Source organism: Alligator mississippiensis, chromosome 3 (assembly GCF_030867095.1).
Source record: "Alligator mississippiensis isolate rAllMis1 chromosome 3, rAllMis1, whole genome shotgun sequence".
Taxonomy (NCBI): domain Eukaryota; kingdom Metazoa; phylum Chordata; order Crocodylia; family Alligatoridae; genus Alligator; species Alligator mississippiensis.
This window is the reverse complement of record NC_081826.1, coordinates 288,288,147-288,311,896: the sequence shown is the minus strand read 5'-3', so window position 1 is coordinate 288,311,896 and position 23,750 is coordinate 288,288,147. Positions and strand designations below refer to the sequence as shown.

The following is a 23,750-nucleotide window of genomic DNA, read 5'->3' as shown; positions in this document are numbered from 1 at the left end:
TCTGGATCCATTTGGTTCAGTGGATCTTATGCTGAGGTCCTTGCACTGCTTATCTGGTTTTGTGTCCAGTATGTGCAACACTGAGGTTCCTAGATCCATCTGGGTTAGCTGAACTTTGTATGGAAGATCCAGAAGTTGCCTCTGGAGAATCACTTGCTCTGCAGTTCTGTGCCCAGTTCTGTACAAAGAAAGTACATGCTTGCATCTTTCCAAACCAGCCCTGAAGGTCCAGCTTAAACAAAATGGTTCTTGGTTAACCAGGTCCAGTGCTGAGAATCAGGGACTGTTGACTCTGCATAAGCAGTTTCCTGGGCCCCAAAGTCAAATGGTAGAGAGTCTTGTACCTGTTACCTTTTGTTGTAGAAGGAAACCATGGCTGGTATCAATGCCACCAGATTTTGGTGCTGGTGAATGGTTTTTATATCATTAAGAACATGATAAATTTTAATATAAGATACTCTTTTTACAAAGCTTTCCATTGTACCCTTTCAAATGGTGTGGAACAGAAACAAATTATTATTATTATTATTTGCTTCCCGTTATTTCCTGTTTGTACCGGTAATTTATAATAAAGTAAGCTTTTGTTGTTTCAGCTGAAAGAACTTTAAAATACAAACTCCAAAATGAAAAAAATTCTAATATTGTAAAAGCCTTTGTCTGTCTGTCTGTCTGTCTGTCTGTCGATCCATAAAGCTTTATTCGCACTCTGGTTGGTTGTCTCGGCAGCCAATCAGAATGCTCTGCACAGACAGATGCATGGTGGAGCACTGCCATGACAGCAGAAACTGAGGGGCCGGAGTGGGCCCCACCACCAGTCGGCGGGGGGGTGAGGGGGGTGTTTACTGGTGGCGGGGCACGGCTGCCTGCCGGCCACCCACCACCACGCCATGGCCACCTGCCGCCGCCACGTGCAAGCTTCCCTCCTGGACCCTACCCGATCCTTGGAGGCAGGCTGGGGACCAGACCTGAAACGATGGAGAGGAGGGGGGGAAATGAGCCTGGGCCTGAAGCGGTGGGCGGGGAAGGGAGGGAGTGGGTCTGGACCCAAGGCTGTGGGGGGGGGGGGGGGGGGAAGGTGGGTAGCTGGACCCCAACCTGGGGGTGGGGGGCCATGCAGGCCTCTGTCCAATTCATTTCCTGGAGCCTGCTCACTTCTCCTGCAGCCTAGGAGTGAGCTGTGGGTGGCCCTGGTGCTTCCCACCCCGGCGGCAAAGCCCCCTGGGATTGCCCAGGCAGGGTGCCAGCGGGTGGGTGCTGCCTGGGGGGTGCTACCACCGCAGAGGGGTCTGCGTGACCCACCCACAGAGATCAGGCCTCTTGCTGCTTGCTGTTTTTTTCCCCTTTTTTTCCCTTGACGGAACCTGCCTCACGAGCTGCCGTGGGGTCGCACAGCCCCTGAGCTGTTGGGGGGCCTGGTGCTGTCTTGTGCAGTGGCGGTGCCCCCTGGGGCGACCTGGGCTGGGTGCTAGCTGCGTGGGTGCAGCCCCATCTCTCAGGTATCACCCACTAGATCCAACAGGGTATGGGGCACTGGAAGCTCAGGCATGCTCAGGGAAGCTCAGGTTTGGCGGGCTTCTAATGCCCAGTGTACCATTCCCGCCACCTGGGCATGGGCTTTCTGCCCTGGCAACGTGGCAGGAGGGTGGCTGGGTGTGCTGACAGCCGGAGAAGGTGGCAGGGATGGTGCATGGGGCACTGGAAGCCCACCAAGCCTGAGTTTCCCTGGCCATGCCTGAGCTTCCAGAAGCCCGCGCACCGTCTCCACCGCCTTCTCTTGATAGGGCCCTTGTACACGTGAAGAATACCACTGTAATTTGTTACATAGCAAACTAAAGTACATGGGATTTGTTTTAGTTTTCTGTGTAAAATAGTCATTTAAATCAAAATATGCTGCCGAACATGTATGCTGTTATGAAATTTAATCGTAACATGCCACCAAAAGTGTATGCTATTATGCAATTAAATTGTTAAAAAGGGCAATTAAACCACTAAAAGGGGCAATTTCCTCATGTGTACAAGGGCCCTCGGTCACATGTACAAAGGCCCTCTTATTCTGTGACTATAAACAAATTACAAGGCCAGACTTTTGACAACATGTGTATTTATATTCCTATATCTGTGTTTACACATGGACAGCTTTATGCACCCTTTTTGAGGGTGAGAAGTTTTCATTCTGTTAAAGTATTCGGTCAAAGGATAATTAAAAATCCTGTATTTAAAGAAATACTTTTGCAAGAAAACTTGAATTGCAAATGTTTTGCGGGTTTGAGCTAGTAATTTAAAAGAAATCAGTTTTAATATATAAGGATTTCTTTCAGACACATGTGTTTAGTTTTTTTTTTTAATAGTGTCATTATTTTGTAATCTGGAACCTTTTCTTTAGCAAGCCAAAATTGAGTTTGGTTACATGAACTACAGGGCTTATTTCAGGTGTTATGATTATACTAAAGCCTCTTGAAACTACGACAGCTGTGCAGGCTGTCTTGCTGTCATGGAGGGGTAGTGGTGAAGAGCTGTAAGGTTATTTTCACATCTGAGCTTTGGAATATAGCCTGGTGCACGGTATGAACAGTCAGTTGGGTGCTGCTTTCACTCAGCTGTTTTTGGAAGCTTAAAAAGCCCTGGACCAGCAATCATTTCTTTCTAGTACATGTCACAGACACTTAATGCAGTGTTGCTGCTGAGCAGCTTCCTTAGAATTGATGACCTTGTCTGGCTGCAATCCCACCCTCTGTTGGTAAGAGAACTCGTTACTGCTTGTGCTACAGCTTTCCTCTACCTTGTCCTCCAGTGATTACACACTGAGCTACTGCTTAAAATGCAGAGTTCTTTCTCCTATTACGAGTTTGGTCTTGGATAAGCAATACTAGTGACTAGAGCTGCAGCCTCAGAATAGGATTGGGAACCAGAATCTTGTGACTTCAAATCCCACCCTAGGATATATTTGTCTTCCGTGGACAAATACCTGCACAGGAGGAAAAATACTTGCTTTGTGTGTTGTTTTTCACTGCTTTACAGGCAGAAATTGGAAGGATTGTTCCGTGTTTACCAAATACATTTTAGGAATGTGAAATCTGCTGCTGTTGTAGTTTGTGGAAAACCTTTGGGAGGCTTCGGGTTTGTTCACTGTTAATCATCTCAACCTGCAATTGAAGGAGCTGGCTGCAATGCTGAATTTTTAAAAAGGTCTTTTTGTGTACATAGTTTACAAGTAAAAAGGCATATCCAATATTTTTCTTTTGCAGATCACCTCAAACTTACATGATGGTTTCTCTTCTCTATAAAAATGGGAATAATAAATCTTTATTAAATAGAAATGTTAGTTTGGAAGGGGCCTAAACAGATCGTGGAGTCCACTTCCCTGTGCTGAGACAGGATAGGTGCCCTTACATCCCCCTGGCAGTTGATTTAAACTAGCCTTAGAAACCTCCAGCAGAGGAGATTCCACTTCCTTTTTATGCAGCCTATTATGTGCTTTCCTACAAAACTAGAAAACCTTTCCTGAGAGCATTTAAATGTTTTGCAGAAGAACTAAACAGGTTCTGTTATGGGAGCACTTCCCACACTGACCAGTGGTGAATATATGTTTCTCAGACTGTTTCTCCACTGTTTGCAGGTGTTGGGTAACAGAATTATTTGTCTTTTAGCAAAACGGGTTAGAGGTGCACTGATATGTCAGTCCATATCATATCAGCACCAATAAAATGAAAATTGACATTATTGGCAATTGGCTTTTTTGGCTGATGTGGCCGATAATGTTGCCAATAAATACCACATGCATGTGTGCAACCATAGCATGCACAAGGCCAGGAATGCAGCCCAGCATCTCGGAGAGCAATGTCTAGCTGGTAAGTCTGTTGGTGTGGAAAGGGGGATGGGGGTTGCAGATCGAGGCCCCTACGGTGAGGGAGGGAGTGGGGTTGGGGCATGCTCTGCCCAGCCAGGGCAGGGCAGAGCTGTGAGTAGCTTGTCCAGAGGGCATGGGGGTGGGACAGCTCCTGCTGCTGCATGCACCCCCAGTGGAGGCATAGGGGGCATGTGCCCCCTGGATCTGTGCGTGGGGTGAGGGTGGGCTGCGTGCTCAGGGTCGAGAACAGTGCCGGGCTCTTCCTGGAGAGGGGTTGGGCTGGGGCTGTGCTCAGGGCGGGCGACGGCAGCACTGGGAGGCAGGACCATGGGGAGACTACAGCCACCCCAGAATTCGCTGTAGCTCCCCTCCTCCCAGTGTCATCTGCCTCGCCCCACCTGCCCGCAGCCCTGGCACAGACGCCCACCGGGAACAGCTTGGTGCTGGCCCCGAGTGCACAGTAGCAGCCCGCCCTTGCCCTGCACACAGATCCAGGGGGATGCTCCACATGCCTCTCCCAGGAGTGTGCACAGTGGCAGGAGCCCCCCCCGGTAGACAAGCCACTTGCAGCTCCATCCCATGGCTTGCCCCACCCTGCCCCGGCTGAGCAGCATCTGTCCCAGCCCCATTCCCTTCCTCACCATGGAGGCCTTGATTTGACCCCCCCCCCCAATGGTGCTCCCCCCCCTCCCCTTGCACCCAACAGGCCTATCAGCTGGACGCTGCTCTCCAAGCTGCTGGGTTGCATATCGACAATCGAATCGGTATCGGTCCAAAAAATCTTTATCGGTGCACCCCTAAAACAGGTGTGCACGGTGCTTCATAGGAGATGAGTTGGGTCAACACGAAGTTTGATTATTTATATACTTATTGTTTAGATTTCCATCCCACTTTATCCAAAGGGCTCAGAGCTCTGGTTCGCAGAAAATTTTTTTTTTCTGTCTCTCAGTTTCATAGTTGGTAGGGTCGGAAGGGACCTGAGCAGATCATCAAGTCTGACCCCCAGCGGTAGCAGGAAAGACTACTGGGGTCAAACGACCCTGGCAAGGTGTTCATCTAGCCTCCTCTTAAAGACCTCCAGGGTGGGAGCCAGCACCACTTCTCTTGGAAGTTGGTTCTAGATCCTAGCCACCCTGACTGAAGTAGCACCTCCTGATATCTAGCCTGAATCTACCCTCTGCTAGCTTGTGACCGTTATTTCTTGTCACTCCTGGTAGTGCTCGGGGGAACAGGGACTCTCCCAATGCTTGCTGGTCCCCTCTGACTAGTTTGTAAACGGCCACTAGATCCCCCCTCAGCCTTCTCTTGTGGAGGCTGAACAGGTCCAGGTCCCGTAGCCTCTCCTCATAGGGCCTGTCCTGCTGCCCCCTGATCTTGTAGGTGGCCCTCCTTTGGACCTTCTCCATGCTGTCCACATCCCTCCTGAAGTGCAGCACCCAGAACTTGCGGCCCTGCTTGAGATGCATCTGTGGATGCATGACAAAGTGCAGTTAGCCTTCCTGACCGCATCCCCACACTGTCGGCCCACGTTCATTCTGGCATCAATAATGACTCCAAGATCCTTTTCTGCCTCTGTGCTGATGAGAAGGGAGTTCCCCAGCCTGTAGGTATGCTGCTGGTTCTTCCTCCCCAGGTGGTCTAATCTGAAGCTGAGGAAATCTCCAAACACTTTATTTTTCTGGGCACTTAATGATTTATACTGAGATCCCAGATGAGAACCCTATCCATTGAGTGCTTCCCTGCCCACAAACAGTCTGGTTTTATTTTTTAATGCATAGCTGCCCTTGAATTTGAAGGTTTTGATCTGTCTATAAGCTTTGTAATAGGACCATGCATATTACGTTTTATTGTGTCAAGTACTATTGTGCTCAAACTGTACTTCAAAGGGTCAGAAACCAGATTAAGTGCCTGGTGAATTTACGAAGAATTTGAGTAAAGCCCATCTGAGTGGGATTAGTAGGAAACCCTTAGTGGTTAATCTGCTACTATTCCAGGTTTATCTAATTTTAATAGATAATTTCTGTGTCAAACCACTAGTAGATATTAAAGTGACTCAGAGTTCAAATTTATGTCTCATCTTTCCTTTAGAATAATGTTTCTGTGATCTGGATAGAATACTAATGATCTGGAAAGAATACAGTGCTGTTTTGGTAAGATGACATAAGGCTGAGAGAACATTTTCAGACCAAATGCATACTCTTATTTATAACTTTCTCAGTGTTAAATTTTTGGTATGCAACCTAGATATAATAAGAGTTCTAGAAAATGCAGCCTCTGAGAAGAGGTTGAAATAGTTGTGTTTATTTAATTTAGAAAGGAGAAGACTGAATCTTTTAATTTAGAAAAGAATGTTTCATAAAGAAGATGGTGATCCTTGTTCTGCATGGCCACTGTGGGTAGGGCAAAATGTAAGTGGTTTAATTTTGTAGCAAGGAATATTTAGAGGAAAAGTTTTTCCTAATATGTAATCTATAAGGATAGTTAAGTACCATGAGGTTACCTAGGAAGGTTGTCATTGGAGGCTTTTTCAGAACTGGTTAGACTATTCCTGACAAATACTGCTCTAACCATAGATGATCTTGAGGTCCCACTGATCCTACTCTTCCATGTTGGGCCTCCTCCCAAAAAGGAATCATGCCCATGTGTTCGGTGTGGACTTGTGGGATGGGGCACTTAAATACCAGGGCATGTGACCTCTCTTTGGAGAATACTTTGGGCAGTGGAGACATTACATTAATGTTTTATAATCCAGTGCCGATGTCTCTTATTTTACTCATTCATCAGTAGAGAGAGGACATATTTCTAGCTTCTGTGGAGCGGCTAGGAATGCGCATACGCTGACAAAGTATATGTCACCTACGAAAGCTTGTGCCTCTGTTAGTCTCAAAGGTGTCTGCCCTGCTTTAATTATCGTCACATAAACATGCTTGCTTATGTTTGAAGTACCGGAATAAAATATTTAGTGGTGTACTAAGGGCAGAATCAAGACTCATAATTATTGTGCAATTAAAATCTCAGCATTAACATTACAGTTAATCTAAAACGAGCGAGTATTTGTATGTTGTTTACCTTTGAAGTGGCCTGCCTCTTAAATTAAGACCTTAAAGAAAGCCAACAATATAAAATGCATGTGTCAGATGCTTTAGCCTAGGGGTTGGGAATCTATGGCCTGTGGGCCAAATTTAGCCCATGGAGCCCCTGGGGAGCTTGGGAGGCTTGGGTGTTTTGGCAGTGGAGAAACGTGGCAGCAGTGGCATGAGGAGGGGAAGGGGAGAGAGCAGTGACTGCAGCCCCAGCTCGGGTGGCGGTGTTGGATTGGAAGTGGCCCACGTTTGGAGTTAAGCTCCTTTAAAGTGGCCCTCTGTTGCAAAATGTTGTGACCCCTGCCCATGCCAAGCCAAACTCCCATTTCTTTTCAGTGATGTTCTGTTAATTAGTTCTGCACATCCTGATAGATTAGGTTTAGAAATACAGTCCAGTAATTAGATTGAACCAGAATTTCCTCTTGAACCTAGATGCACTGTTCAGAGGAGTGAGGAGGCAGAGTTTGGCAGAAAGTTTTGTCAGTCTGATTCTCTGGGCTGATCTGTAATAATAGGGCAGTTCAGGATCTGCTATAACAGGGGCGGGCAATTATTTCGGGCAGAGGGCCGCTTACCCAGTTTTGGCAGGCTGGGGAGGGCTGCATGGGTAGCCCCATCCCTTGACAGGTGCCCCGCCCCCTGGTCACCATCTTGGGACCAATGTCCCAATGTCTTGGGACCAATGTCCCAGGGCCAGCACCAGTGGGGCCCGAAGTGGGGCGCAGTCTGGCAGGGGTCTATGGAGCTAGTCTAGGCTGCATCATCAGGGAGACGGGGGAGCTAGCCCGGCTCCATAGAGCCCCTTCCGGATGGGACCCTGCGCTCCTGCCACCCTGCTCTGGGCCCTGCTGGCACTAGCCCCAGGGTGCTGGTGTGGGCCCTGTGCTCCCGCTGGCTCCCCGCCCACTCACTCCCAGTGCCTCCCAGCCCTGCAGTACAGGTGGGGGGCAATGCCCAGCCCCCTGTTTGTCAGCAGGGAAAAAGCTGGTGCTGAGCACAAGGAAAAGCAGCCCCTCGCCCACCCCATGGCCAGCGCTGCCCGCTGCAGCCACTCGTAGCCCCCGTGGAGCTGTCTGGAGCAGGCATGGGCAGCCCCCCGCCTGGCCGTCACCCGCCCCATGCCCAGTGCCCTGTGCTGCAGCCACTCGCAGATGGCTTGGGGCTGCCTGTGGCTGCTCCAGACAGCCTCGTGTGGACTGCGAGTGCATGCAGCAGGGAGCGCTGGCCATGGGGAGGGCAAGGGGCCACTTTTCTCTGCACAGGGAAGGAGCTCAGGGAAAAGCTGAGTGCGGGGGGGAGCGGCTCCTCCCCCGTCCCATGGCCAGTGCTCACTGTTGCAGCCACTTGCAGCCTGCAGGGCTGTCTGGAGCAGGCACAGGCAGCCCCATGTGGGCTGTGAGCAGCTGCAGCATGGGGCAGGAAAGGGGCCGCTTCCCCACCCCCCCCCGCACTCCTTCCCTGCCCGCCCCCCCTCCAGCCCTTCTCCCTCCCCCCACTTACCTGCAGTTCTGGTGCAGGACAGCCACGTGCTCCCAGGAGAGAAGCCCCGGCTGAGGGCGGGGCGGGCCCCACTGTTGTTGAAGCCCACCAGGCTTCCCCTGGGCCCTACTGCCCTTGGTTCCTGTGATTTTTGACAGGAACCAAGGGCAGAGGAATATTAATTTTCTATATTTTTTTAGGGGCCCCATGGGCTGGACAGAATGGCTTTGTGGGCTGGATCCGGCCTGTGGGCCGTATTTTGCCCACCCCTGTGCTATAATGTGCTCTATAAAGCAAGTCGTAAAGCATTCTCTGTCAGAGATCCCTGGTTTTACATCTGCTGATAGCTCCCTCAGGCTGTGGGAGCTCTTGGTTGACAAAATCCATCTGCTTTCCAGCCCCTTTATGCTCCTAATGCATGAGGGACTCTGCTGCTAATAATTTTTAGAAACTTACTGGCACAGTATAATCTCCACTCACTTAGAACACCACAGCAGATTTGCTAAGGTACACGCTGCATTTGGGCACAGATCTAAAAGTAGCTTGATCAGTGAGAGTGTCTTCTTGCAATGACTCTCCTTCTGCCTGAAGAAGAGTGTTTGTACCCAAAAGCTTGCAGAGAGCAATTTTTCCGACTATTTAGTTGGTTTAATACAAGATATCACATTTACCCAAAAAACTTCTTCTTGCAATGAGAAATTTACATTTTATCTTAACACTTTTGAAACTAAGTCAAGCCACTTCTTTCTGAGAACTGAGGTGTCTTCCAGCTGCCAGTGAAGGGCTCGGGATTGATTGAGAGTGTGGTCGGGGAGTAGAAAGGTAAGAAAGGTTTATTGACTCAACAAAAACACAGCTACGTGTAGTAACAAGGCAAACAATGACAGACGAGAATAATTTGTGTTGGCAACTTATTGGGAGTCCCCTCTGATGCCTGATGCACAACAAGTTTCTCTTTTGCAAAGCTCAGCGAAGTCAGGTGTCCCCGATCAGTGCTGTCTGCAGGGTACCAGGAAGGACCCTGGTATTCAGTCTTTGGGCTCCTCGAGGTCCATGGGGCCACTGATCCAGGCCAGCAGCTAATCTTAAATTAGTATTTTTTTTACAGAGCTACATCTTCCTTCTGAATGATTTCCGGATGTTCCAGCCCATTTATAATTTTTGGGCTTTGCTGATAAGTTACAGCCATTCAGATTCTTTTTACTTCAACTCTCCTTAGACTGACCAATAACAGTTACAAGCTTTGCATTCCTTTGATAAGGTTAATTTTAACTACGCCATAAGGCCTTACTACTTCAAGGCTTTGCTAAATTTACTAGGCCTTACTTTATACAAGGCCTTACTACATTTTAAATTTTAATTAGGCTCTTAGCAACAACATATAGCTTAATATCTAAACAAATGATAGAAAAACACTTGGTCTAATCTTCATAGAGCCTTCAGCAAGCACCTTTATCACACAGACATAATTTTTAGTTGTCACAAGGTGATACAGCACAGTGGATATCTCCATATACTTTAAACTAAAGACTGATTAAATGTTTCCTTGACTACCCCTTCAGCTTCTCAGATTTTGTGATATATTTTAAATTTTTGATTTTGAGAGGATGGTGACTGGAAAAAATGTTTTCTGCTTTTGGGGTTTTGCCATTAGAAGGATTTTTTTTCCTTCATGTGTGATAGAGCAATCTTGATTAACCCTGCTTTCCTAAAAAAACCCCCGTCTTTATGGCAGTCCCCACAGATTGCGGAGAAAAATGAATTAAAAAAAATCAAGATCAAGATTGGTGAATGTCATGCCCAAATAGGTACCTAAATTCTACCTGAGCCCTAACATCTCAAAGGGGATTTAGAATACCTCCACTCCAGCAGCCACAACACTTGTTTGGTACCTCCGTTCTTTTGGTGTCTTCATTTTAAACTGCAGTGTTCCTTATACCTCAAGCTCCATTTCTATCCAGACACGAGGTGGAACAGTGCCTAAACCAGTGATTCGCAGCAAAGGTGCCATGAGATTCTTAAGGATGTTACAAGGTGCTGTATAGTATTAGCGCTGTTCGGTGTGCAAACACCTACACCGGTTTAGAAGATAAACCCAGAGATTTCAATAGAAATCCATAGTGTCAAAAGCCATTCTGACCTCTCGCAACAACCAGAAGAATTGCTCTGTTTACTTTTCTGTAGTCTAAAAACAATCTCTAAGCTGACATTTTCTGAGTGGTGCCTTGAGTCTGAGAACCACAGGCACAGACTCGTAAAAAATCCCTGGGAGGTCCAGTAGGCAGACTCTGATAGTGCCTTACACACACTAATAGCATTGGGTTTAGTAGAGAGTTGTAACAGGGTCTGTCCTGGGGCAGCTGTGTTACAGATCCCTTGGTAGATGCAGTATACCCATTCTCCTCCTCTTGCTCCCCCACTATAGCTTTGCCCTGATGTAAAAGTGAATATATTTAGGAGGCTGCCTTCAGAACCAGAGTTCACCTTCAGTGCCTTTTCCATCTTGCTCATTTTCAGGTTTCCAGCTGGCTCAATGCTCACACCCAGATCTGAGCAGTACTCCCTCTTACTCTGGCCAGAGCTTACAGTCTATATGCACTCAGTCTTCACCCTTCTGTACAGTTCTCCAGGTGCTCACCCTTGCCTGTCCCCAACAGGCACCTTTGAGAGCCCCTGCCCCTCTAGGCCCTTGTCCTTGGCTGTCCACAATAGGCTGCCTTTTGGGGCACCTGCCCATCAAGGCACTACTCGGGCTACTAGCTCTTGTCTCTGCAGTCCAGGCCCATAGCCTTGTCTGAGTATGCCAGGCCCCAAGCCTGCAGCTTGAGACACGAGAGTGGCTCTGGTATCTGCTGCTCTCTCTCTTACTGCACTGGGCCCCCAACCCTGCCTCACTGTACTGCGCTCCAAAATGTGTGAATCCCTTACTGGCACCCATTAGGACAGCACCCTCCCTAGGGCACTCCTTCATGGTCTCCAGCCTCCCCTTTAGTCACTCCCAAGCCTTACAGATATAGTACAAACCCCAAAGGAAACAACTATAGCATGCAAACTACTTATTGCTATGAGACTTTGCAACAGAGCAAAATGCATTTGCATTTTTTTTAATCTAAAGTTTGTCTAATAATAAACAGCCTCACAGTTCAGGGACTAGGGATCACTAGCACAGTTCTGCCCCCTTTCACAGTTTGTAGGAAGGGTCTAATATGCAGCCTTGAGTCAGGTGACTGAGCACCAGTGATACGGGAGTTCAGAACAAGCCTGCCCTTAGTGCGCCTTATTGGATAGTTCTGGGCAGCTCCCTGTTCAGCATTCAGGCTCTTTGAACTGGTTTTTGGAACTGTCTTATTCCTCGCCATTGCTTGTATAGGAGGGAATTGAAATGTTGAACTCTGTTTCTTTGAATCACCCTTCTGGGGCCAGATATCTGATTGTTAGGTGTGTTGAAGCTTGAGTTTGTAGACTCGGTTGGTGCATGGCCAGGTGAGGTCACAGGCTTGATTAAAAAAAACCAAAATGAGGGGTGGAGGGGTTTCTACTTCCACTGGTCAGAGGGAGCCAAATGAGTTACTTCCAGATTTTTCTCTTAGTGCAAAGCACTAGTAGAAAGATGTATGAATTATTTTGGTGAATGGTTTTGTAATTAGAAAAAGGCCAGAAACTAGTGCCGTTGTCTACAGAATAGTAACTTGTTTTTTTCCAGACTTACCAGTATGACAGGTACATATGAAGGTATTAATGCATGGGCAGTTAGATTGATGGTCCCTCTTTCTGTGCTTGTACTTTAGTTTTTACTAATCTTTATATGTAACCATAATTCAGTGCTCAGCAAGAATGATAGTTTCTCACAGTAGCTTCATGAATAAGTTATGGCAGGGCAGAATGTAGGGCATTTCTTGATGGCTCTGGTTTATGCCTTATTACAGGTCTTTCAGGACATGTCATTGCAAAATATGCTGTAATAACTGAGAAACTGTCCACATAAACTGTCTGCATATTTAAGTCTGAGTTTATCATACGTTTTTATTGCATGGGGTTTTCAGTTTTGCCTTTTATTTATTTTGCTATTAGCCCAGGTCTTGGATTTACTGTTTTTCATACAACTGTCTCAGTTTGTACGTACTGTTCGTTTCTTTTTCTTGAATGCTTCACTTTACATCTATAGATAGTGAACAGTCTTGTAGTAAGTGAGATCACTGTTCTATTATCTCACCTGCACTTTCAATATCTCAAGGCTGTTGTCAATAAATAATATCACAGCTGATACTAGTTTTAAAAAATATTGTACAAGCTTACATGGTCTTTCAGCATTTGACATCTTGTGATAATAAAGCTATGTGGCCAGCTTAACAAAACACAGCCATTACTTAAAATTAACAAATTATTTTAAAAAGATGAGAGGAGGAGACCCTTTGGGATCAAAGTATGAACCAAATTGTAGTGTTGGCCATTACCTTTTGAAATAAAAAAAGTGTTTCTCTTTAATTACCTTTTCCCATGGTTTTGGATGTGCTGCTCAATTTTGAGAATGCAATAACCATCACCTTTATTACATGCTTCGGCAGCCCTAGGCACCTGGTATTTTTCACACCTTAATTTGACAGTTTGCTATTATCTAGGCTTTCTTGCCAAGCTTTCCCCTCCTTCCCTCCAGATATTCAATTACTAAAGGGATCAAAGAGATTGATCAAAATAAGCTATTATGTGCATTCATAAACACAAGAATAGGAGAAGTTTCTCAATTGGGAATGACATGTAAAGGGCTGTTAAGCTAGAGCTCCTTGACGAACTAAGTGGCACAAAATGTTTGGTGCTCCAAATCTGACTTTGCTCTTGTTGGTATTTGTCTTTTAGGTATATGCGAGGTCGTCTAACATATGATCAAATAAATGGAGTTATTGAAGATATGAACAGGGCTGTGATAAGCAAGTATAAGATCCTACATCAGCCAGTAAAATCAATGAACTCTGCGGCCAGAAGTCTGTACAACAGATTTTTAGAAGAAGAAACAAAAGATACTAAAGGTATTTTTTAAATGTATGTATGTAGTACTTATTGTCATAACATCTGGATGAGAAATAAAACTGGCAGAGAATGAAAACTAACGAGCAGGATTTTTAACATGGCTAGTGAACAAACTTTCATTCTCATTGTCTAAACTGAGACACTTTAAGGGAGTTTTAGGCTGTGTACACACATTCAAGTGATCTGGGAGAATTCCTGGTAGGAAAACTTACCTGGAGATAGAGCCTGAACAGACTTTCAAATGCTGAGCCCCTGAAGAGCAGAGAGCTTGTAGTGCTGAGCTTGTATAGCCAGGGGGCCGCTCTGTACATATCTCAGCCTTTTCTACAGGCTCCCTTGCTCTGCCTGGAGACAAATGGCAGCAGTGTACAGGGCAGGCCTGATTTGCTCATTCAGCCTGTATCTCCCTTTCGCACAATGTGGGATTGTGAAGGGAACTTGTTCCGATCCCTCCTCAGCTAGAACATAGTTCAGTCAGTGACATATTGTGACCCTGGAGGGAAATGGGGTTAAGGGAGCAAAGCACACTCTGGGGACTGTGCTGTGGTCTTTCTCAGTAGAGAATGGGCATTTTTACATGTGCAAGCACCGCAGTGCCAGTCGCTTTGAAAAGCGCCTGGCACTGAAACGCTTGCAGTTTTATAAGCGATGAAATGTGTGGCAGTGCTAAGAAAATGGCGGCAGTGCGCTTTTGAACTAAAACATGTAGATGGTGCTTTCGTTCAAAAGCGCACTGCCGCCATTTTCTGCATGCTGATGCGCATTTTGCCTATTATACAACTGCATATGATGCAGTGCAGTGCAAAGTCCGAAGCAGCGCATCTCTGGCGCATTGTGGGACAAAAAAGTATGTGTACAAATGCCCAATGTGTACAGATGCTCGCTGTCTGAGAAACTCTCCTGGGAATGATGTAACTCTGGTTGTTCCTGGATTATTTTTTTCCTGGCACAGCCATTTTTGTTCTGGGAGAAAAATCTTGAGCTTCTGTGCGCTCTCCCAGGAGAAACTCATTGTGTACACTAGCATTTATTTTCAGAAGGTGGATGCTCAGCTGTTTCTTAAAATCGAACCCTTCTAAGATGCTTCAGTTTGGGCCCCCACAAATTTAGGCGCTCAACACAAAATGTTGACAACATGCCATAAAGGTGTGTCAGATGGAAAATGTTTAATTACCTAACAATAGATATGCTGAGATGGTTCATATTTTGTGTCCTGTGCATCAACATTCATCATAGTTGGGCTCTGACCAGCTTAGCAGTCGTCGGGTAAAGGCGTTCGGCTGATAATGTCTTGCTGGAGAGTCTCTGGCAATGTAATTCTTCTTTCAGTACACAGGGGAGAATTATGTGCTATGTGAGTAATAAGGGGATCTCTGTATTAACTGGGTCCTAGTTAAGGACTTTAAATTTGTAATAAATACTTGTTTAACATCCGCTACTGAATAAATAGCCAGCACAGAACCAAAGTTTTGTGGGCACAGCCACCCATCCCACTTATGTGATCCCCTGTCTAAATCACCAGCTGAAGATTTAGAGTCTTCTGGGTTAGTAATACAGCTTGAAGGTTTGACAAAGCTCTAGATGAGAGAGGTACAGTCTGTGTGTGAAGAGACGGGGCATTTCCTGACTAACATTAAGTGAAAACTGCCTATGCCAGCTACTGCAGCTACAGTATCTGGGCAGCCAGACACAGGCATGGGTCAAGTGTTTGTCACAGTATCTATAGCAATGAATTAAAGGCAGACATTGTTCATTTGGTTATTGAAAAATAAACAGCTGCACTTCTGTCTTGCCATGCTGTGTGATGTCCTTGGCTGAATAACCATTTAATCTTGTTGCTTTAACTCTTGATCTTCTCTCTCTTTTGCAATAGTTTTCTTATTCATTGGTTATATCAGAGTTTGGGCCTTATATTATACGCTCTTTGGGGCCAGAGCTGTACAACCCAATTGGTATTGGGCACTGCCTGCTGGACTTCTGGATAAAATGGAGATTAGTGTTTTGGTTGGACAGCTTCCCATTTCCACTTTCCTATAAACAACTTCCAGTGAAAACAGATATAGTGACAGGGGCATTTCCATTTTCATGTCATGCTGTAGAAATTGATAGTCCTGGGGAATATTGAGATTTAATTTAGAATTTGATGTATAAATTTGTCACTATAGTATGGCTAATTTAATATTAAAACTGTCTTCCATCTATATAAAAACAAAAAATCTATTTTAAACTCGAATGGACGGGGCCACAAAACTCAAATGTGGTACTAAACTCAGGTGTATCATCAGTCAGAATGCAACAGCTAAAAGGCCCTGGGCTTCCATGTGACTTTAAAATACAACCTTCTGCTGTGTTGAACTCAAAGAGCTAAAATGAAGCAAAATGTCTGCATAGCTCAATAGCCAGATGGGAGACTTCAATTTTCCAGACATCTGCTGGCAGAACAATGCAGCCAAACATAAAATGTCAAGCTCGTTCCTATCTTGTGTAGAAGACAACTTTCTCTTCCAGAAAGTGGAGGATACAACTAGGGAATCATCTATCTCGGATCTTGTCCTGACCAGCAGGGAAGAACTGGTGGAGGATGTGAAGGTGCTGGGTAACTTCGGGGGAAGTGATCATGATATGCTAGAATTCCAGATTTTGAGACAGGAAAAGCATGAGGTCAGTAAAATTAGGACGCTAGATTTCAAAAAGGCAGCTTTCATTTGACTCAAGGAGCTAATAGGCATGGTGTCATGGGAGGACAGATTGAAGGATAAAGGCACGTAGGCAGGCTGGGAGCTTCTGAGGGGCACAGCATTGGAAGCCCAACACAAAGCTGTCCTAACGTGATGGAAGCGCAGGAAGAATGGCAAGAGATCAATGTGGCTGTACAAGATACTTCTAAAATGCCTCAATTGCAAAAGGAAAGCATACAGGAAATGGAAGAATGGGCAGGTCATCAAGGACATGTACCAGGAAATAGCAAGAAATGTGCAGGGACAAAGTCAGGAAGGCAAAGATAAAGAATGACCTGCACCTGGCAAAGGAGGCTAGGGACAGCAAGAAGAGGCTGTATAAATATGCTGACCAGAAAAGAGGGACCAAGGAAGCTGTTGGTCCTCTGTTAACAAGCCAGGGGGAACTCCTAACCGAGGATACAAAGAAGGTGGAGCTGTTCATCAGCTTCTTTGCCTCAGTCTTCAAAAAAATTAAGTAGCCAGTTACCGAATAGGGATTATCTGCATGAGGAAGGAGGTAAACTGAGGGAGGAGATAACAAAAGACACAGTCAGAGAGCTTTTGTTGGGTCTGCATGAATTCAAGTCAACAGGGCTGGGTGAGCTTCATTTCTCAGAGCCCTTGGCAATGACCTTCATGAAGTTGTGGGAGACGGGCCAGGTAACAGAGGATTGGAAAAGGGCCAATGTAGTGCCCCTCTTTAAACAAGGCAAGAAGGAGGACACGGGGAACTGCAGACCCATTAGCCTCACCTCAGCACCTGGGAAGTCACTGGAACATATCCTAAGGAAGGCCATTTGCAAGCATCTGGAGGAGGAAAGGGTGATTGCAAGCAGCCAGGTAGATTTATGAAAAACAAATAGAACCAAACAAACCCGGTCTTCTTCTTTGATAAAGTAACTACTTGGGTGGATGAAGGGGATGCCACAGATATAGTGCATCTGGACTTCAGCAAGGCTTTTGATAAGGTCATACATGACCTCAAACAAATTGGACGAATGTAGGCTAGAAAAAACTACTACAGTACAAGTTAACTGGCTCAATAGTCATAAGCAAAGATATTAATGGGCCCAGAATGGCAGGAGGTTTCAAGTGGAGTCCCACAGAGATCCATCTTAGGCCTAGTGCTGTTCAACGTGTTTATTAATGATTTGGATGCAGGCATAGAAAGCTTCTTGAGTAACTTTGTGGATGATGTGAAACTGGGAAGGATTGTGAACATGTTGGAGAATGAGCATACAATTCAGAAGGATCTCAACAGGTTGGAAAGTTTGGGCTAGAGCTAACTAGATGAAGTTCAGTGTAGACAAATGCAAGATGCTGCACCATGGGAGGAATAATAAAAAATACAAAATGGGGGACACCTGGCTGGAAGGCAGCTCTATGGAAAAGGACTTGGGTGTCTTGGTAGACCGCAGACTTGATATAAGTCTGCAATGTGATGCAGCCACTCAAGATGAATGCGGTTTTAGGCTGCATCAACAGAAGCATTAGGTGCAAGATACGGGAAGTGATAGTGCTTCTCTACTCACACTGGTTCAGCCTCATTTGGAGTACTGTGTGCAGTTCTGGGCTCCACATTTTAAAAAGGATGTGGAAAAGTTAGAGAGGGTCCAAAGGCAGGCAACAAAGATGATCAAGGGCTTGGAAGACAAGTCATATGAGGAGAGGCTGAAGGAGCTAGGCATGTTCAGCTTACCAATAAGAGGAGACATGATAGCAATCTTCAAATACTTGAAAGGCTGTCATAAAGAAGAGGAAAAGCACCTTCTCTCTTTTGCTGTGGTCGATGTGAATCAATGGCTTGAAGTTGTAGCAAAGTAAATTTATATCTGGCAACATAAAAAAAAACTTCACTGTGAGAATAGTGAGGTAGTGGAATGGATTGCCTAGGGAGGTTGTGGATTCCCCATCACTGGAGGTGTTCAAGAAGAGATTGGACAGTCATTGTTTGGGGATGAACTAGGCGTAGCTCTGCCTATTTTCTACCGTGGGCATTTCCCATGTTTTTGGGCTTTGCTGGGTCCTTCTGCCCCAATCCTCCCTTTTTTTCTGCTATGTGTGTCAGGGTTTTTTTAAGCATCCCTTGAAGCATTGGGTGTTGGGTACAGCTAAAGCTGGGGACTTCAGCTGGGCTGTGCCAGTTCTCCTGCTTGGAGCAAAGCCAGGGGTTCTTGGCTAGAGGGTCTTGCCCCTCTGCTCAGGGTCAGGCCAGTTGCCATATTTGTAGTCAGGAGGGAATTTTAGCCTACTATGGTCAGATTCATAAACTGTGGTCAGACTGCGGGGGAAGGATAGGGGAGGAGGTTGGCCTTCCTCTGTAGTGGGGGCATGGCCTTCTACCCAGGACTTCATGAGCATTATTAACTTTTTATAGAAGCAGAGTATCAACTGCTGTGGTTACCTTGCTTTATCTGTGACAGGTTTGGGTGTTTTTTTCATAGACATTTGGGCTGGAAGGAATCCTGAAGGATCATTGAGTCCAGCCCCCTGCCCCAGGGGCAGGAAGTCAGCAGGGATCATAGGATCCCAGCAAGATAAACATCCAAATGTGTCTTGAAGGCGTTCTAAGTGGGTGCTTGAACCACCTCCAGTGGCAGTCTATTCCAAACCTTGGGGGCTCGGACAGTAAAGAAATTCTTTCTTATGTCCAGCCTGAATTGGTCACAGTGGAGTTCGTGACTGTTGGATCTTGTCATCCCTTGGGGCACTCTGGTGAACAGACGTTCCCCCAGATCCCGATGAGCACCCCTGATAAACTTATAGGTGGTCACCAGATCACCCCTGAGCCTGTGCTTTTCCAGGCTGAAGAGTCGTGTGGCTCTCAGCCTCTCATCATAAGGTCTGTTTTCCTGACCTCTGATCATGTGCATGACTCTCCTCTGCACCCTGTCAAGCTTCTCCACATCCTTTTTGAATTGTGGAGCCCAAAACTGGATGCAGTACTCCAGCTGTGGCCTCACCAAGGCCGAGTACAATGGGAGAATGACATCCCAGGATTTGCTTGAGAAGCATCTACAGATGCAAGCCAGCTTTTTGCTTGCTTTACTAGCTGCAGCATCACACTGAAGGCTCATGTTCATTTTGTGGTCAACCATGACCCCCAAGTCCCTTTCATCTGTAGTGCTAACCAACGTAGCACTGCTGAGCCTATAAGCATGCTGCAGGTTTTTTTCTCCCTTGCATTTTTTGGTGGAGAACCTTGCGTTTTTTGGTGTGGAACACCATCAGGTTCTTGTCCGCCCATTTCATGAGTCTGTCCAGATCCGCCTGGATCACCCTCCTATCCTCAGGTGTAGATGCTTTACCCCAGAGTTTGGTGTCGTCGGCAAGTTAGGTCTATGTTGTGTCAGGATTGAGGATAGTGTTATGTAGAGCTTAGATTTTGGTTGTATGGGATAATTTGGATAGAGGTGATCCTGCCTCAGGCACAGGTTTGGATTAGCTGATCTCTGGAGATCCTTTCTAGCCCTACTTCTCTATGACTATATTTGCATTTCTAAATCCACTTTAGTATTTAACAAGTTATTTCAGGCATGAGCATTTGATCACTTTTTTCAAGAATTTATCCATCTGCATGTCTCTTGTGGGACGTGCACACCCAAGATTCATAGATTCATAGATGGTATATCTATATATAATGGTAAATATGGTATATTTTAGGTAGTAGCATGTGTTGGGACTGCTGTATGCATTGAATGCCCTTTCCCCACACCCAGGGCATGAACAGCAGAATGAAGCCACCTGGCACTTTTAAAAATATTTTTTGTAGACCATTTCATGTGACCAACCTCTGATTCGAACAAGGCAGACTGCCCTGGAGAAACTCCTCCTCAATTCAGAAGTTCTCCTGAGAGCTTTGGATCCATTAGCTCCAGGGCTCCATCTTCCAAGGCCGTTCCAGCTTCAGATTTGGAGTACTATAAAAGCCGTGTCCTCAGAAAAAAGACTTTTGCTTCTCTAGAGAAAAGCAGGGGCAAGCCAGGAGTTCTCAATAAAAGAAGAGCCCAAGCATGTCACCGGCCCCTTTGCGAGGCGAGGCTGTGGCCTATGCTGGTTTCTAAGGGAGCATGTTACTATGGTTCTGGCAACTACAGCTGGTACCAAGGGCAGAAGTGACCTCAGTGCCATCCTCATTTCTCCCAGTCCTCCTCAGTGCAGATTGCATCAGCCCTGAGCATATTGTTACTTGGTAGGTTGACACCATCAGCTTTGCTTTCTGATGATGCTTCACCATCAGCTTTCTTTTGCGTCAGCATATAAGACTCTCCATCTTGTTACCAAGGGAGTATTCAAAGCTGAGGGCGTCTTCAAGTTTGGACAAGGATGGAACCCCCTCCTGCTCTCCATTGGATTAAATGTCCCTACCACAGTACCAATATCCACTGTCTCTCTGACACCAGCTGCCATCGTGGGGGCTGATGGCTTCTAGACTGTCTATACAATTTAGTTCCCTACTTCTTTTTGAAAGGGTCCCCCCTGCCAGTGCACAAGTGTTGATGATTTCTGTTATGCCCTGGTGCTATGTGAGTTGCTATTTTTAATTGTTTTAAATTGGACTCCTTTTTTTCCAGGTGAGTTTTTTATTGTGGAAGCTGATATCAAAGAATTCACTCAACTGAAGGTGGACAAGCGCTTTTATAGCATCCTGAACATCCTGCGTCACTGCCAGAGAGTGCGAGAAGTCCGTGGCTCACGGCTTGTCCGTTATGTTATCTGCTAATAGGTCTTTGGACTTGATTTTGCCTGTAATGTGGAGGACGTGCATGTTTTGCCAGGCCTAAGTATTTTGTTGCTTGCAGAAAGACTCTGCCTATGGAAATTCCGATTTGAGCTCATTTATTTTTTAAATGACAAAATAAAAAACCTAGTTCATTTGTCAGGCTTCCACTCAGAATTATTACCATAATTTTGCTTTCATATGCATTTATTCTTCAGGTTTAAAAACATATGAGTGTCTTGACATATGTAAAATAAGCTAAAATCTTTTGATTCTGATGTTTTGTAAATACTGATCTAAGACAGGTATACAGCTGACATTTCTTGCAACCTCCAGAGATAACCGCTCACAAACAAATGTTTTAACTATACTGATAGTGCTGGTCTGAAAAGCTGCATTCCCTATAGTGTCATACTTTTTATTAATAAAATTACATTTGTTTTTAATACTAATTATTTGGATGCATTAATTGGTTGGTACAGCCAACTTATTTCCATTCTTTTTCGTCAGCTTTCTTCTACATCTACAGACTCCTCTGTGGTTTCTAATGTAAGTTGGACAAACAGGTCTGAGATTTATTTAAGAGGATAATGATGGTGTTGATCCTACAATACATATCTTTGTTACATTGCATCACAAAGCCAGGCTTTGCCCTCAGTTAACAAAGAAAAAAACCAAACAGTGGACAGTGATAATGCAACTGGGACCATTGACTTGCATGTCCTTGAGAATATTATTTAACATGTCAGCTTCCTTGCAAATTTTATATATAATGTAGCTTTCATAGAAGCTATTGCTGTAAAAAAAAAAATAATAATAAAAAAAATAGAACTGTTGTCAAAACAAATTCCAGTGTTGCTGGTTGTTACTATTGTGTTGTTTGACAAATAAAGAATTTATTTCCTTTCCTTGGGCCTGCACCTGTTGTTATACTAACCAAGTAGTCTAAAATAGCTCTTGTTGTATGTATGTTGCCAGTAATAACAGTACAATTTAATGAGCAGAGACCCTGACTGATCCTTGAACTGTTGAAATGTTAATAAAAAAACTTGGGTAAGTACTAAATAGGCCTGGATTCATGTGCTGTTTTCAGTCTTTCACTATTTGGAACTTTTAGTACTAGTGTGACAAGATTAGAGCAGTGTTCCTCGTTCTGCATAGCACTTTGAATAGATTTTGCAGCTGGACAAATGCCACGAGTGAAAGGGGTGCATAATTTAATTTCAGTTTGAGTAGCTGTCATGTGGTTCCAGCTCTTGGCTTCTGACAAGATTTTACGTTGCATCAAGTGAATCGGGGAAATTGGGATTCATGGATCTGTAGTGTAACTTTTACTTGGTTCATAATTGTTAAAATTTAAGTCCCTTAATTTTTTCTAAACTTTGACTGTGTTTATGCTGACAGATTCACCATTGCGGCCTTATTTATCTAGGACAGGTGCAAATCTAATTACACCCTGGGGAATTATGTGCAGAAAAATTCAAAATTATGTGCAGAAAAATTGCTTTTTAAAAAAACAAATTAAATTAACTATAACATTATTTGAACAGTCTTTAGAAATATATGCAGGTACCTTGTATGGTTGTGGTGTGGGGGGGTGTGAGTATGGGAGTATGTGGGGTTTATTGACAGGTGGGGGGTAGGTATAGTAGTGTATGGGGTGTGAGGTTTGTGGGTGTGTGTGTGGGAGTGAGTTTTGTGGGTGGGTGTGGGCCCCTCATGGTGTACAGCATCTGCCACTGGCAGCTCAGCAAGAGCAGCAGGTGGCAGGCCCTTGGGTGCTCATGGCTATGGAAGGCAGAGCCCCAGTGGCGCACGGCTCCGACTGAGTCCCAGGGGCTACACATGGCAGCACAGACGGCTCGACCCGGCTTGGTGGTGCATGCCTTTGAACCAAATCAGGATGGCTCTGTGCCAGCATGTGGGTCTTCCAACGCTGCAGGTGGGAGTTGTGTGCCATCGGGCCAGGCCTGCTCCATGCCTCCACGTGGGGCTTCCAGCAATCGTGGGAAGCTGCATATGGGAGCACAGAATCGCATACCATTGGGGTGAGTGGGCTCCATTCCTCGATGTGCAGCTTCCTGCTCAAGTGTTGGATGCCCCACGTGGAAGTGCAGAGTCTGTCCGGCCTGGCCCAATGGCACACGGACCAGGAGTTGCATGCCCATTGGACCAAGTGGGTTCTGTGCCTCCGCATAGGGTTTCTAGCATTCCAGTGGGAAGCTGCACGTGGAGGCATGGAGTTGAACGCCAGCCGCCTGGGCTGGAGTGCTGGAAGCCCCACGTGGAGGCAGGGTGCCGGCCAGCCCCTTGGCATGTGGCCCATGAACACCCCCACACCCCCCCACTCCTGCAGGCAGGAGCACTTCTCCCGACTTAACAGCTGTCCAGGCACACCCAGCTTGGTGCCTTCTACTGTGGAGGTGGAGGCACAAAGCACACCTGTGTTAAATTATGCAAAATTATGCACGGCCATGCATTTTATGCACATAATTGTGTGGGCACATAATTGTGTATTTCCCTGGGGTGTATTTAATGATGCTGTTAATGGGGGAGAAAACAAGTGTGGATTGGTATATAGGGTAAGCCTGCTTAGAGCACAGATGGTAGTTCAGGGGTGGGCAATTATTTGGGCCTGGCGGCCACATGGGGAATTTTGAACTGCTGTGGGCCAGGTAACCCCACCCCTTGGTGCAACAGATCACCAAAAATCCCTAAGTGGCCCCATGCCATCCACCTGGTCAGGCGTCCTGCCTACGTAGGTCTCGGCCAGTCTCCCTGGAGATCCCAGGATTGCAGGGCAGAGACAACACAGGGCTGGGGCCTGGGGAAAGGCTGCTCCCCAAAGGCCTCTGCTTGTAGAACTGTCCCCTGTC

At 45.9% G+C, this 23,750-nt stretch overlaps 1 protein-coding gene across 4 annotated transcripts in view; it reads left to right on the top strand.

The window, feature by feature from the left end:
- Positions 1 to 21,782, top strand: part of SKA1 (spindle and kinetochore associated complex subunit 1) — a 42,481-nt gene extending 20,699 nt beyond the window's left edge. For all 4 annotated transcript variants that reach the window (XM_019496133.2, XM_006264011.4, XM_059725281.1 and 1 more), the window contains 2 exons: positions 13,264 to 13,433; positions 20,729 to 21,782. In XM_019496133.2, coding sequence (XP_019351678.1) covers positions 13,264 to 13,433; positions 20,729 to 20,877 — 319 coding nt within the window. In that variant the 3' untranslated portion in view covers positions 20,878 to 21,782. The remainder of the gene's footprint in view (positions 1 to 13,263; positions 13,434 to 20,728) is intronic.
- Positions 21,783 to 23,750: the final 1,968 nt, after the last annotated feature.